This window comes from Colossoma macropomum, unplaced genomic scaffold (genome assembly GCF_904425465.1).
Source record: "Colossoma macropomum unplaced genomic scaffold, Colossoma_macropomum, whole genome shotgun sequence".
NCBI classification, from domain to species: Eukaryota; Metazoa; Chordata; class Actinopteri; order Characiformes; family Serrasalmidae; genus Colossoma; species Colossoma macropomum.
Window position 1 is genome coordinate 25,309,741 of NW_023494789.1, and position 15,899 is coordinate 25,325,639.

At 39.2% G+C, this 15,899-nt stretch overlaps 1 protein-coding gene across 1 annotated transcript in view; it reads right to left on the reverse strand.

Annotated features, from left to right (window-relative positions):
* The window catches only part of pik3r3b (phosphoinositide-3-kinase, regulatory subunit 3b (gamma)), a 228,380-nt gene that overhangs the window by 111,428 nt on the left and 101,053 nt on the right, over positions 1-15,899 (reverse strand). Inside the window, exons 5-7 of the mRNA XM_036570646.1 lie at positions 10,428-10,559; positions 3,220-3,421; positions 69-154 (exon numbers count right to left, since the gene is read on the reverse strand). Of these exons, the coding sequence (XP_036426539.1) occupies positions 69-154; positions 3,220-3,421; positions 10,428-10,559 (420 nt within the window). The remainder of the gene's footprint in view (positions 1-68; positions 155-3,219; positions 3,422-10,427; positions 10,560-15,899) is intronic.

Below are 15,899 nucleotides of genomic sequence, written 5' to 3' on the forward strand. Positions count from 1 at the left end.
CATGGTTAAAGGAGTTAACACCCCTTAACCAGGAGGAGAAGAAGAGGCCCAATGGAGGGCTGGCCTACCTGGGGCAGCTTGCATCTCCATCAGGCCTCCGACCACAATGAGAGCCTCTAGAATCTTCACATGGTGCTCTGGGTTCACATCGGCACTGGAAACAGAGGGATAGATGGAGAGACTCAAATACTGCACTTTAACTATCGTTCATAAACCTTTGAAATGTGAGGTTAAAAGAAAGACCTGTTTGGGCAAAGTAACACTTTAACACTCATGCATTCACACACACAAGACACACTCACACATGCGAGCTCACTCACAGGTTAAGCTGCTCACACTCACTTCTCTTTGGCATGAGACACAGTGGCTGATGTGCTTGAAAGTCCTGTTTATGTTCAGAGCTCTGTTCTATTTCATTTCAGTATGAATGAAAAAAGTAATTTACTTGATTTTAACATAAATATATTACATAGGGATGCAGCAAAATTTCGGCCACCGAAACATTTTGGTCATCAAAAGATTTCAGCCAAAAACTGACTAAAAAAGCACTTTCTTTTTTAGCCAAAAGTAAGAAAAAATCTTGGCCGAAAAAAAAACAAAAGATTAAACAGGTCTGCACAAAATGTCAAAATCTAGCACTTAACAAATCATCTGAATGATAATGAAAACAACTTGGTTCCCTTCCCTCTCCTGCCCTGATCAGCAGAGACAAACACTTTAGCAAACAGTTTAAGTGGCAGAAGACAAACAGTGGAAAAAAAACGCTGATTGTGTGGAACCATTTTTACAGTTTTTATGATGGACTAGACAAGAGATTTATAATCTCTGTTTATGCTGAGTATCAAGAGGAGGTACAACACCCAAGAACGTCTCCACTACTAATACCACTTAAAAACATGATCAAATATGATCGATATGGAGTAAAGCAAAAAACAGAAGCAGAAAAGAAAGTCCCTGTTAGCATGCTAATGCCATCTACAGCCACAATTTTTCAAGACAGACAAATATACAAACGACAGTCAAAGTGCAAAGTATAAATAAAATATATTTAAATGTATTGCCTTGGATGATAAACCACTCTGTATTGTCTTCCTACTGTAGGTTTGTTTTATGCGAACTGTTTTTATTTACTGTCAGTTCAGTTTTGTCCCATTTGTCCTATTTTATCAGTAATAAAAGTCTATTTTTTATTACCTTGTAATTTCTTATGTTTATTACGTCTATTTAAAGCATAAGATAATTACTCTCGATTTCTGACTGGGTGTGTCTTAAATTTTGATTTCATTAGGGCGCATCACTAATATTACATCAACACACCTATTCCAAAAATATCCACACACCCCTTCTTCCGCACACGTACAGCTTGTGTAATCTCCATAGAAATGCACTGCCAATAAAACTGGACGCTCTGGAGTAGCCACACATGAACCTAATGTCACCAAACCCAATGCAAAGCTCCCCAGCATGGGGCTGTGGAGCAATGAAACTGTGTTCTCGAGTGATGGAGAGGCATCAAATACCTTTGGGATGAGCTAAGAGGCGCTTGTGATCCAGAACTAATCATCCAACGTCCGTACCTGACCTCACTAATGCTCTTGTGGCTGAATGCAATCAAATCATCACAGTAATGTTCTAACATCAAGTGCAGTGCCTTTCAAAGTAAAAGAAAAAATAGTGCTGTATATCGTCACAATCAAAAACTGTTTTTTTACTTTATTTTCTTTACTTTATGTGTACATATCAAGAGGAATGGACAAACTGAACTGGTCCACAATTACTTCAATACATCTCACTCCTTTAACATATATTGATGTTATTATTTTGATAATATGAGGCAACAATGTTGTTACAACACTGAGTATTTTATTTAGGTGGAAACGATGGACACATTTCTTGCATTACTTTTTTGGTATGGAAGAAAAGACTTATTTCTTATTTCTTAGTCCTAAGAGGCTTTTATGACCTTAGTCCTCAGCATGAGCAAAAGCTGATGGCTAAACAAAATGACTGTTTAAGGCATAATACAGCCTCTCCCACTCCTAATCTCAGGGTAGTGGATGACACTGAGAAAAAGGAAAGTCCCATTGCTGTTCCTTAACTTGGCACTGAGACAGGGAAGCAGATCACAATCAAATAAGAGTGATGCCAGTTAGTGGAGCACAATACACACGCTGTATGCCCAATGACTCACAACCACACTACTCCTTATTACGCATATTAAAATCCCCTATTCAGTGAGCCACTTTATAGAGAATATGGTGTCACTGTTTACAAGGTAATTGTGATGAGATGTAAGAAATATTAGAAGCCTTGGGATTACTTTTACACCCCTGCAGTTTATCACTGTTTTTATCACTGTGACTGAAATTAAAAAGTTAATAGAACAATCATTACAGTGATGTGCTTTTCCTATAGCACACTCATGGGGAATGCATCATGCTGCCTGTAAAACTGCAACATATAAATATGTTATCATCATTTTACAGGATATTATAATGAAAACATCCCATATAAATTTGTGTTAAAGGGGTCATATCATGGAAAACAGAATTTTCCTTAAAGTTTCAGAATGCACTCTTCACTCCCCAGTCCTGTGTGGATTTTACTGTTTTCATGATGTTATGAGTGGCTATATGTAAATGCACTTACATACATTCATCTACTGGTCAACAGCAGTTTAGCCCCACCCATTCACCATGAAGTTATAAGGAGTGTTTCAGCCTTGACTGCTTTTTGAATTAAGCACAAAGCAGCATAGCCACTCAGAACAGATCTCATTTCCATATATCAGTCTTAAAAACACAGTACAACAGCCTGCTTAATTCTAAGGTATAAAGAGAGGTTGAAAATGGCCATGTAAAATGGATTATGAGTGTTTTGCTACATAAACCCACACAAACATTATAAGTGGACTTTGGGGAAAAAAAACTAGCGAAATGCTGGATATTGGCCTTTTATGAGCAGTTCTAGGCCATATAGCCAAATCTTACATTTCAAAGCATTAAATGGAGCTTCTCTGGTACTTACAGGAGTACAGCCACTTATCCCTAAAAGCAATTCAGGTATAAAATAATGCGCAGAACATTATTTTCCACTGACGTCATGTTCTGTATGTTTCAGAGGTAATTTCAGAAGAAAAGCCATGATCGAAAGCCTGGGCTAGGGTTAAAATACAAGTTGCAGAGAACATCTATCTTAGTCATTCAGTATGTTTCTTACCTGAAGTGGTTGTTTTTGAAGATGGCCTCACTGTAGACCTGGCCCAGCAGCCTGGGACTGACCTGAGCAGCCCCTCCACTCTGGGTTACCTTGCTAAGGTGTCGGGTCAGATAGACCAGAAGCTGGTGGTTAGACTGTGGGATGCTGGGAGAGTCCAGGATTCTCTTCAGCTGCTGACCACACTCCTCCAAACTCTGAGTTTCTGTGAGGATAACAGGGATCATTTAATAATGAGATCCAAAACATTTTTAACTATTTTGTATATCACAGCTGTCGCAAAACTTGCAACACTGTTTAAATTGTTTATATCCTTCAAAAATATATATTTATACATATAAATAAAAAAGTCCAGTTTTGAGCCAGGTCCAGTCTGATTATTCACTGTCATATGTACTGTCATATGCAAAAGTTTGGGTGCCCCTGGTCAAATTACGTTTTGTTGAATTTCCAAGTGACTGCGACCCAGGATCGCAGGATCAGCTTAGAAAGTGTGTGTGTGCATGGAGAAAACAGTTAAATATGGAATTTCCAGCACATTTTAGTGCACAATTTCCAATTATTTGCTGAGTGTAACATATTGCAAAAACTTGAAACATAAAAAATAAAAAAGTGCCGTAACTTTTGCACACTTTAAGTTTTATTGGTTTTCCCTAATAGGTCAACTACAACAAGTGCCTTAAAATATGCAGAAGTGTGTCCTCTGTATAGTATGTATGAACTTGTTTGAACTTAGAAAATCAACAAAACATGTAACTTGACCAGGGGTGCCCAACTTTTTGCATACGACTCTATGGTTTGTTTTCTAACAAGTAATTTTTGTAGTAGCTTAATGTAGTTTTCACTTAAAGGAGTTCAAGGAGTGGATGAACATGCACCCAAAAGAAACTGGATGCAGTTCAACAGTACTTCAGTCTCAGGCACACCATGGGTAAGAGGGATGAGTTAGGTTGGTGCTTGTTAAGCGTTTCTGCAGTAGCAGCAGTAGCGTGAGGAAGTTCAGCACAACACAGCTAACAGTAGCTCAGAGGAGGGTGAATGCTGTTCTCTGCCAGGTAAGATCAGCAATTTCACAAAAATATTATCATAATAAATACTCTTTATAGTGTATTACAGATGTATAAAATACCAGTTTTCCGTCAGCACAACATCTTCTGTCGATCAAAAAAATTGCTTACTAACAAAGTAAAGCACTGTAAAACCATCTCTGTTAGTGCATGCGAGCAGGTTCTGTTTCAGTACCAGCCAGGCCTGGTCAGGCCAGGTCTCAAAGTGACTGGTATGAATTGAGTTTGGGCTTCGATTCGGCCACAAAAACTTCTACTATAGTCCCAGGACACCCTACCACAAGCTTCGAACCACATTTCTAGAATAAAATCTGAGCTGCAGGGAACACCTCTGTGTCTAAACAGAGCTGAAGCATACTGTATATTTATTGTAAAAGCAAACATCTCTCTATGATGAAGCCAAAGATTGACAAAAGAGAGCAGTACTGATGCTAACAGCATTCTTACTTCCAGTATAAGCATCATACAGTCACACGCAAAAGTTTGGGTGCCCTGGTCAAATTACAAGCTTTGTTGATTTTCTAACTGAGATAAACACATCCTCTACAGAGAACACATTTTAATGCACACTTACTTCTTATTTGCTGAATTTGACATACTGGGGAAAAAATAAAACATACAATGTGGCCTGTGCAAATGTTATGGCACATTTTATATTTTATATTTTATTTTTATTTTTTGCAATATGTTTAACTCAGCAGATAAATGAAAAATGAGTAAAAATTTGCAGAAAATGCCATATGTTCTCGTGTTTAAGATGAAGTGTTCACTTATTTTCACATCAAAATCAGCAAAACGTGTAATTTGACCAGGGCTGTTCAAACCTTTCCATACAACGTACATACGCATTTGAGATAATTGTAGTTTGGTACATTTCTTTCAGATATAGGCCCACACGCATACGAGAGTCATTTTGTCAAATCACTGGCCTAATTTTCAACCCCAGCCCTGCACCTCCTCCACGTTTTGTGCTACGTGAGCAGCCTTTTGGAAACTGCTGCAGCTGGGTATCTCCCCCTTCGGTGGTTTGTCTGTCTGTGCTGGGGAGGCCACAGTGTGCAGCATGGTGGAGGAAGACAGGCTGTCATTACTGGAACAGGCCACAAAGACAGGGAGTTTGTCACATAAGAGAGTGAGGCAGCAGACATGAGAACTAAAGGGGAAGACGCTGAGTCAGCAATCCATCCCCCTACACACCACATGCACGCATACACACACAAACGCGCGCATACACACTTGAAAATTACATAAGCATTAGTATTTGTGTGGTCTGTGCAAATTAAATAATCCTACTGTAGGTTGGGATTATCAACCAAAAATATTTTGCTCACCAGGCGTATGGTCCATTTTTTTAAAGTAAAGAATACTTCAGGCCAAAAATTTAATTTACACAATTTTTACTGACCCAAAATTTAGTCAGTCAGTCAGTCAAGACATGTTTGAAGTTTGCTTAGTTTTTCAGTGGAGATACAAGGCTAATGAAGCTAACAAGCAATGAAAGCCATTAGCTGTCAGTTTAGTATGTGATTCACAGCAGAGAAGGCAAACCTCTGAAGATTAAGGCCTGCAGTTTGCATGCCGCTAAGTGGTGGGCTGGCTATAAGCTTCCAAAACTTAAGCAGCCAACTTCAGACACCAAACTTGGCTGAGAAAATCTGATTTTTGGCCAAAAAATGTTACCCATAGTCTACTGCGATCTCATCTCTGATGGCATCATTAATGACAAGATACATAATAAAACCCATAAGCAAGGACTTTAGCAGGAGCCCAGGAGGGGCTAGCATGCTAGCCTTGTGCTATACTGCAGCCTATTGTCTGCTAATGCACGGTGGAACAAAGCTTTTATTTAGACAGCAACCAACGTATTAATGAGCACTGCTCAAAAGGGCTTCCCACTCTAAACGGGCCAACATCTGTGCTTCAGGCTCATCTCTAAAAGAGCACCCCTGCTCGTACATCACCCTGGAGTGTTATTCATCCACACTTCCCCAGAACAAAGGGTGACACCAAACATCTAAATTACAAAACTACCCATCACAGCCATAGTGTCAGAGTAATATTTACATAGCTTTGAAGACAAAATAATAGCAAAATAATTGAAAATTCACATCTGTGCTTTGTAAATGTCTAAAGTTGTAATAGCTATAGCATCACTAATTACATTCAAAGCCACAGTGATACTATAGTTAGATTACTGTTGGAGATGTCATAATAATAGCAAAATAATTGAAAATTCACATTTTTGTGCATTATACACTTGCACATATGTCTAAGGGTGTATGTTTCTATGCATCGGTAATAACTGAACATACACAGAGTGGCTACTATGGCTTGGTGATATCACAATACTTTTCTCAGTACATAATTTGTATCACAATATTTAGCTTTTCTGAGGCTAGAAACATTGGAAAAGACAAAAGTTCACAAAAATCACAATTAAAAATTACTCTCTACTACACTATAGAATATGAGCAAAATGATTTTTATCATTTTCACATATGGCACTGAACTAAATCTAATTAAACAGGACTAATTATGCTCACTTTGTAATCAAACATGCAGTGTATCAGTGTTACAGTGACGATTTCCACAATACACTCAAATACTTTAATGTGACGTCATTTATCATAATGAAAATAATGAAAATAGATAATAAAATGTATTGCCCAGAACCTACTGGCTAACATACACGTCCACCTTGTATTCATGCTAAGTAAGTCGAAGCAAGTTCACTTTCAATGTAAGTAAAAACTAGAATCTAAACACATTCCTGCCCATTACACTTCCACCATGAATTACAAGCATGGCAGAGTCGTTAAGATGTGGCTAGTTAAGGCACCTCAGCCATAGTGCTTATGTAAGATAAGTGTCCAGGGGTCAAAGGTAATGGGCAGTGGGAGGCAGAGTGGGGTCGAATGATGAATGTTTGACAATCTGCTGGTCTGAAATGTGGGTTAGCACTTTGACCTTGGCCCTGGACCCACAGGCCTACAGACACCCTGTGTGTGCACATACACACACAAACACACACACACACACTCTGGTCATCATCCTTGCTCTTAAAATCTGCAAACACATAGATGTATTACGAGCTATTTGCAGAAGAACAGCCCCCCTCACCCAACAGCTGCCCTTTATCGATGGAGAGTGACCCCTGTTCAATAAAGGCCATGGGTTGTAGGCCATGGCTGGGAACTTGCCCATGTCCATCTGGACTCAGCACAGGACAATCAGGGGGAAGGGTAGGCCAGTAGTTGACCAATCATATTCCTGGATGTGGACACAGTAGCCACCACTTTAGACTTATACACTCTGACAGATAACTGTAAAAGATGCCATTACAATTAGTCTCAGCTGTGAAGTAACACTTAATGACAGTGATTAGCAGCACATCTGCTGAGAACTACACACACACACACACACACACACACACACATCATCTGAACCGCTTATCCTTCTGGTCACTGGCTGAGAACTATAGTGAATCTATAATGCCTTTGTAAACAACATACCAACAGTAAGGCTAGGTAATACAGCAAAAATGTGTATCTATCTATCTATCTATATATATACACACACACACACACACACACACTCACTCACAAAGAAGGTTAAAGATGAGACTTCAGCTCAATATGACGACTAAGGTTATGACAACAGCAAAGACTGCTAACGTTTCCATTGATGGAGAAGATGTCTGGTTCAATTATTAACACCAGGAGATCCAGCACTCGAGAAACATTATACAGATTGGCCCTCGGCAGAACAAGGATGAAAGCGTTTAAAAAAGATCTTCAAATACAATGATTTGTCTCTACAAACAAAGATCAGAATTCTCCAGGCTACGGTCTTCTCTGTGGTTCTTTATGGAGGTGAAAGCTGGACAATAAACAAGTGAGACAAGAAAAATATAGATGCCTTTGAACTTGAAATTACCTTGGATGGCAAAGAGACAAACAAATGGATCCTCTAACAAATCAATCCACACCTCTCAATCAAAGCCCAGATATTTATTTTGAACAAATTCTCAGATCAAATTCATTGGAAAAGACCATTATGCTTAAAAGAGTTGAAGGTAAAAGAGGAAGACACAACAATATGGACAGATACAATCAGTGGAATCATGAACCAGCCATTCAGAAGACAGAATGTTTTGGAGAAACACTATCCATATGGTTGCCAGGAGTCAGAATCAACTTGACAGCACTTTATAATAGTATTAATATAATTAGTAATAAGAACCATCTTTTTTTTATTGTGCAAAAGTTTTTTTAAAAAAAACAAGACTGAACAATAAACCTATGGTGTGTACCTGTAAGCTTCTCCGGCTTGGCAAAACTGGTGCTGAGTATTGTTTCACATCCACAAGCCATGACAAAAGGACTTCCCACAAAAGTATATTAGCTATAATGACTAATTGATTCTTTAAAAAGCTTAATGCACAAATATTAAATACACCATATGGCACACCTTCTGGTTCCAGTCTTAATCAAATAAAAGAAGATCTTGCAGGATACATATTCAAATACTATAAACATAGTGAATATACAGTTTATGTAATAACCTCTCTTCTGCACCAAATATATTGTTATTTACTGTAACATCCACACTAGTAGAGATACTGCACATCAATTTACACATTCACTGTTTTAAAGGCCTTTTATTTAGCAAATCGTAAGTAAAGCCTGATAAGGCAGGACAGATAATTCCAAGTGTAGAACGTTTACGTTACTGAAGGGCGGCATTCGTAAGACTACCTAACACCTGCACCAGCCTTTCATGACAACTAGACCTACACGAACATTTATAATGTCTTCCCACAAGTGTCAGTTGTCGTAACACTTGAGTTTAACCCCTTAAATGGTCAGGGCCTGTCAGAGGGCCCAAATTTCTATTACACACTTCAATAATCTAAGAATTGCTCAACAAGTTTGCACTGAAGTCCCTGTAGTTACTGAATAATGACTTACTATGTAATAAGCCTGTGATTTTAAGGGGTTAAGTGACAACAAAAGTAACAAAAGCAGCCTTTATGACAACTGACGCTTGTTGAAATAAGCTTTTACAAATGTCTATGTGGATTTACATTAGTCGTCAAGAAGGTCTTATGTAGGTGTCATGCAGCTATACAAACGCTACCCTTCAGTACAGGGTTAGTAACGTTGCAATAATAACTGATAATGATGATATAGGGCCATGATCATTTTAGATAAATGCACCATCATCTATTCAGAGAACGTTGCGTATATAGAAATCTGAGATCTAGGCCAGTGCAGTCATCATCATGAGGTACTGCTCAGAGAACAGGGCTTACATAATTCAGCCAGTCTGTCCTAGTGAAATCAGGCCATGCTCAGGAGCAATCAGACGAGGCTAAGAGGAAGTCAGATGTGTGTGCACTTGTGTGTGTGTGTGCGTTGGTTTCTGTGGGAGTAATTCCGAACAAGGTTAGAGAGAAATGGTGTTATCTCACCCTCAAGCATGCTAGCACCCCCGCTAAAACACACACGCACACGCACACACACACACACACACACACACACACACACACACACACACACACTCCCACATATGCATACCAAAACCCTCTGCTGACTGAACAGTGTGATATGGAGCGATTTTGAACAGGCCACACACACTATCAGTTTACTCAGTGAAAGCACTTCATATATTTCTTTAACTTATTTTATTACTTTCATGTTAACCAAATTTAGAGATGAAATAAAGAAAAAAAAAGCTTTACAGCCTTGTTTACACAACTCTTCCCAGGCTTTATTTAACACATACAGCACTGTGCAAAGGTTACACACCACCATTCATTTACTTAATTTCCAGTCATTAAGCACAAGTACAAATGGCTATTCAAGTAACTCAGTGATGTTGAGGTCTGGACTCTGGGGTGGTCACTCCATTGTCCTACAAACACAGCAGCTTCTTTGATTTGCAAATTCTTTGTCTATTTTCTTTCAGAAACACCTGTGGATTTTTTCAGATCTGAAGCAAGAGTGGAGCTTGATTTTCTCCTCATCCGAAAGATGAAAGCTATTGTACTGTTTATCTGATGGTGGCAGTTTTGGTGGTCTACCAGGTCTTGCACAGCTGTTAGGAGTCGCATTTTCTCTACATCTAAAGAAGACTGCTTACCCTGAGCAGTATAGACCAGCTCACTGTAGACCACAGCAGGGATGAGTGGACACGGCAGCTCCTGCAGGTAAAATCTCAGAGCATCCGCCAACACGGACAAGTCATACTGCTCACAGTCCACTGCAGCTGGGTCTGTGTGTAAGAGAGAGAGACAGACAGAATGGTTAATTATAGACATCGCACAAGTTCTTCTTTAGGGCTGCACAGTATATATTTTTCTAATTGTTACGGCAATAATCACTTCTGTGATGCCGATCACAGATCTGATCTTGACCAAATCTCAGATGCTCCAGATAAATCTAGAAGCATTCTAGGCATTCGCAGATTCCAACAAAAGTACAATCTGGTAAAAAACCTAATGCATAATATTATCACATCAAGTGGTTAGTTCACCATTCTATGTTTAAAATAACACACACTGGTGAGCCCTTGAGGTACACACTCACCTACCTTGTATCTTATTAGCTCCATTTACCATATAGGTGCACTTTGTGGGTCTACAATTACAAACTGTAGTCCATGTGTTTCTCTACACACTTTGTTAGCCCCCTTTTTTCCCTGTTTTTCAATGGTCAGGACCCCCACAGGACCACCACAAAGCAGGTGTTATTTGGTTGGTGGATCATTCTCAGCAATGCACTGGCACTGACGTGGTGGTGGTGTGTTAGTGTGTACATTATAGCCTCCTAAAGAATATCTACAGATGTTCAAATCATCAGTTGATTCTAAATAGTGGTACGGACCAGAGTGAGGACTGGGTTTAGGTTTTGGGATGAGGTCATGATTAGGATTAGGATTAGAGCCAGTTTAGAGATGTTTAGTTGACTTTAAGTTAAAGGTAAACTAAGTATTTACAAAGACACTCTCATTATTCATCTTCAAAGACCAGGAACCCACTTTGAGCGATCACTTCCTGTCCAGTCCTTGTCCACTAGGGACCCTGATCCAGTGACAGACTTCATAAAGACTGGAACTTTCATTGGAAGCTTACCAATCAATAATTCACTGCTTCAGATAATGGTAGCTTGGCAGACTGCAATTATACAGCAAGAATCTTAAAGGGCCTTGATTATGCTGAAATTATAAAGGCATATTGATATATTGAGAAGGTGTAAAAGAGGCTGACCATTCTCTCATGCAATCCAGATGAAAGGCTTTTAATTTATGGTTAGGACATAACTATAGATTTACACATGGTTGTTTAATAGCAGGGCTATAGAAAACAGATAGCACTTCATACAAGTGAATGACCAAGAAGCTAAAAAGCAGAAATTATTTTTAAATAGGTCTGTATAACAGGCTGCATATGCTTTCTTCACTGCAGATAAAGCCTGCTATCTCATCATTCTGAACTGCTTGTAGCAATGCAGCATGGCACAGCATGCTCAGATCATAAGGCTAAAGGAATGACAACTACAATTTAACCAGCCAACCAAATGGCTGACACATTGTGTAGTGCAGTGTACTGTATTGTATCATAGGGTACTGAATTATATAGTAGTTCATTGACACCTGACACAGCTATGGTTTACAAAAGACACTGAATCTAGGCTAAACTCTGTCCAAACTCTGTGTTTGCAACCTTGCAAGGACAAATGATGATAACGATAAGGACAGTTTCCAACACAGAGCCTTCACTAGATGGTGCAGTCTTGTAATTTAGGAAACGGAACAGTTTGGGTTAGGAGGGTGGTCTGAGAAGGTCATTGTTGGTTAGCTGAAAAAGAGAATCAATGTGCATGTTAGACTAAGAGCAGATGTAGACAAACTGTAGCTATAGATATACATATGGATTACATATACTATCAAAGGTTTGGGCACATACTCATAGATGTGTCATAGATGCGTTTTCCTTGTTTACCATTTTCTTCACTTTAGAATGCTAGTGAAGACATTAAACCTATGAAATAAATTATGATGTTGTGAATTTCTTCTACTGAAGATCAATCTAAGTAGCCCCCCATTCTTTCTAGTAACGTCATTTACACCAGCTTGGGATGCTTCTTTGACAGGCTCTACACATTTGCTGAGCACTAGTCATACATAGATATCAACTTATCTCATCACATTTGATCTAGAAATAAATTAAATGCCTCAAAGATTATGAAAAGCACACATTATTTCAGGTATAACCAGAAGGTTGTGGGTACAAATCTCAGGACTGACTGGGTAAACATGGTTGTACTCTTGCGAATAGCACTACCCCAGGCAGTACTCTTGTGTTGGAGTTGCTGTGCTGCTCCCAGGCTTGGCATAGTTAGGCAGCAAAATGACTAATTTCCCTAGTAGGATCAATTAAGTATAACCTATTCAAACTTTTACTGGAACTGTACAAGCTAGTCAAATCGATGGGCTCCACGACTTATTTCTGTAGAAACAAATTTCAAGTATTTATGCACTGCCATTTCAATCAATATGTCTTTAAAACATAAATCCAAACTTTTGAGTGGTACTATACTGGGCATAGCATAAAAAGGGTCTGTTCAAACACCTACAGGCCTATAGTTTTAGCAAAAGAGAGGACAGATGAAAGATGGATAAAAAATAGAAAAGCAACATTCGAGAAATTAAAGAAATCCTCACAATGGTTACCACCTTCCTCCCTTCCTCCTGAATTCATCAATCTTCTCCTGTCCTCCTCCTCCATCCCAGCGTAAGGCGCAACTGACCCCAGCAGCTAAATTGTTATAGCATTGATCGGAACCCCCTGACTAATTGTAAAGTTTCCCCGTCATCGGCTTCCAGTGAGATGAAAAGCCCATTAAGCTGTGCTGATGACCTTCTCACTTGCTAAACGTGATTAGTTCGTAGACCTGCTGCTGCATCTGCAAACAGTGAAAAGCTTCAGGATGCAAACACCAGTGTAAAACATGGTTGAGGCCAGCAGACCACCGTATAACACATGAATACGAAATATGACACTAAAACACCTTGGATAATACATTTAAAAGTTAGATGGACTGTTCTTTGCATTAGCTATCATTTGGATCTTCAGATAGTTCTACAGCTCTTTACTCTCCATTGCTCCAGTGTTTTTGAAGTGACATATAGTTGTTAAAGCTCAGTTGGATTAGACAAGAGTTCATCTACTGATTCACAGGGCAAAGACTTTACTGGGAGTGGTGTGCAATATGATGATATGTTGTTGATACAGTGATATATTACATCACAATATGTTCTGAGTGTGGGTATCATCAATAATCCTAAAACACTGAATGGCTGTATCATAAAAAGGCATATTTAGGCTAATTATAAAGAGCCTGTAAACAATAACCACTGAATAATACCTGCAAGTAGCTGACTATGCAAGCCCATTATGTCATTATTTTATTTTACTATTTTATTGGTTCTAACTGTTTGATTTTTCTCTGTTATGGACTGGCGACACATCCAGGGTGTTTCCTACCTTCTGCCCAGTGAATGCTGGGATAGGCTCCAGCATCATCCAAGACCAAGGAGGAAAAGCAGCTTTGTGTGTGTGAGTGTATTTGTGTGTGTTTGATTTTTCTTCCTGTTGCTTTTCAAATTTGCTTTTTATTTTTGCAAACATTGAAAAAAACTGCACTAATAGTTTTTCCTTTTTGAATATCATGATACATACGTTTTATTGTGAAACGTTCTCAAGTATCATGATATTTTTGTCATATTATCAGAAGGGTACCTTCTATGCCTTGAAAGAAGGTCTGCTGATTTCTGGGAACTAAAAAAAAAATCTTGTCTGTAATCTTTTGTTATTTTTTATTCAACAGAATCATGTTTGTACTTGAACTCGGCAAGTATTGTAGTACTGCTTCTGTTTCATTGTTCAGCTCTGGATAGGAAAAAAGGGTTAACGTCTTCAAACACAGAGCGGAAAACTGCCCGATCAGGAATTGTTTTCTCCAATCACGTTTTGATGTCCAAAAGGTGTGACCAATGTTTTGATAAAAAAAAGCCACACTATGCCTTCTGGAAGTCCAAGATACATCACTGACTGTGAATAATAGTGGCAGCCCAATCAGTGGGTTGTTAGAAATGGAAAACAGTACCGGCAGCTCTATACCGGTGCTCTCTCCTGAAAGAGTCACTGTGAAACTACTTTTAAGCAATACCAACATCTGAGAAGGTATTACTGTAGTACACTAAGGGGAACCAGCAATGTGACCCAGGGTATTGTGAAATGGGCACAATGTAAAATTTTCCATTCTCAGCAGAAAATGATCCCAGACTGGTGACTGTTTTTTGCCCATCTGTAATCATGAATGTATTTTCTATTTGTAAGAGAGCCTGTCCAACTATACCAGCGTTCTTAGTATTTAGACTCATATGGCTCATATTGCTGATGATACTGGCTCTGATTAGCACACTGCTTTTCCATATTATCTGTTCTTTCCTAGATCACAGAAGTACAGCCAAGCAAGAAACTAACTCCTAACTCAAATCTGTCTCCTCAATGAATCCCATGTATTGGTCCAACTTGAAGGTCAACGCAGCTACATATATTTCGTATGTTTCTAATCATCTTCACGGTGGATGCCCATCTTTTAGCTTTTCATTCCTTGCCCAAATGGATTGCTTCCTCTTGCCAGGCTTGATCCTCACATTGTAGATGTGTTTATCGATGCCTGGCTCCCTCCCATGCTAAGAGACTTCTTCACCTCATCAATCAGGCTTTGCTCTGCCCCTCCGTTCTTCACCAACCTTCCACTTCAACCATTTACATGCCTGTCAATTGAATTCACTGTCAAATTTAGGCCGCCCAGTCTGTCTGGTCCAGCATTATTGATCCACTCAGGCTTTATCTTTGTGCCTAGGGCCTTATGTTGGATATTTGAAAACACTGCTCCAATCAGAGGGCTCAGCTTTGGTCGGACCCCTCACCTCCACAAGCCTTGCAGTGGGTTAACTCATCTGGGTGCCTTTTGCTTAAAACGTGGTTAGAGAAGTTATATGACAAAAACCCTATTCAGACAGGATTAGGGTGTGTCAGACTGGCTTTAAGGGTCAGGACTATAGGTCTTACATAGACTTGAAAGCATAGAAACGACTCATCGCTTTGACCCATTAGGTAAGGGTCATCAGCCTCTCAGGCCAAAGCTGCCACAGCTGGTCATTTCCTGCTGCTCAGAAGCATGTACAGATGGACTGAGTGTTCAGAAAGTCTTGCAGATGAAGCACTGACTTGAAAAGCTAAAATGAATTATGAAGAAGGGGAAAAATAGCTTTGCCCAAAAAGATATCAAAGAGATTTCACTTTCTATTTATGCTCAACCAACCTGACTCGGCATGCTATGTCATATTATCAGCATTCCCTTAATGTGACACTGAGATACAAAGTCTGTCTTTTCACCCCAGAAAGTGTGAAAGTCACCTGACATGGCATGGCATGTCAACTTGGCATCAAAATTATTAAATGCAAACTTTTACTACACATGACGCCTAGTTTATTAAGCGCTTATACATGTTTATGTATATTTATGTCAGTGGTTATGA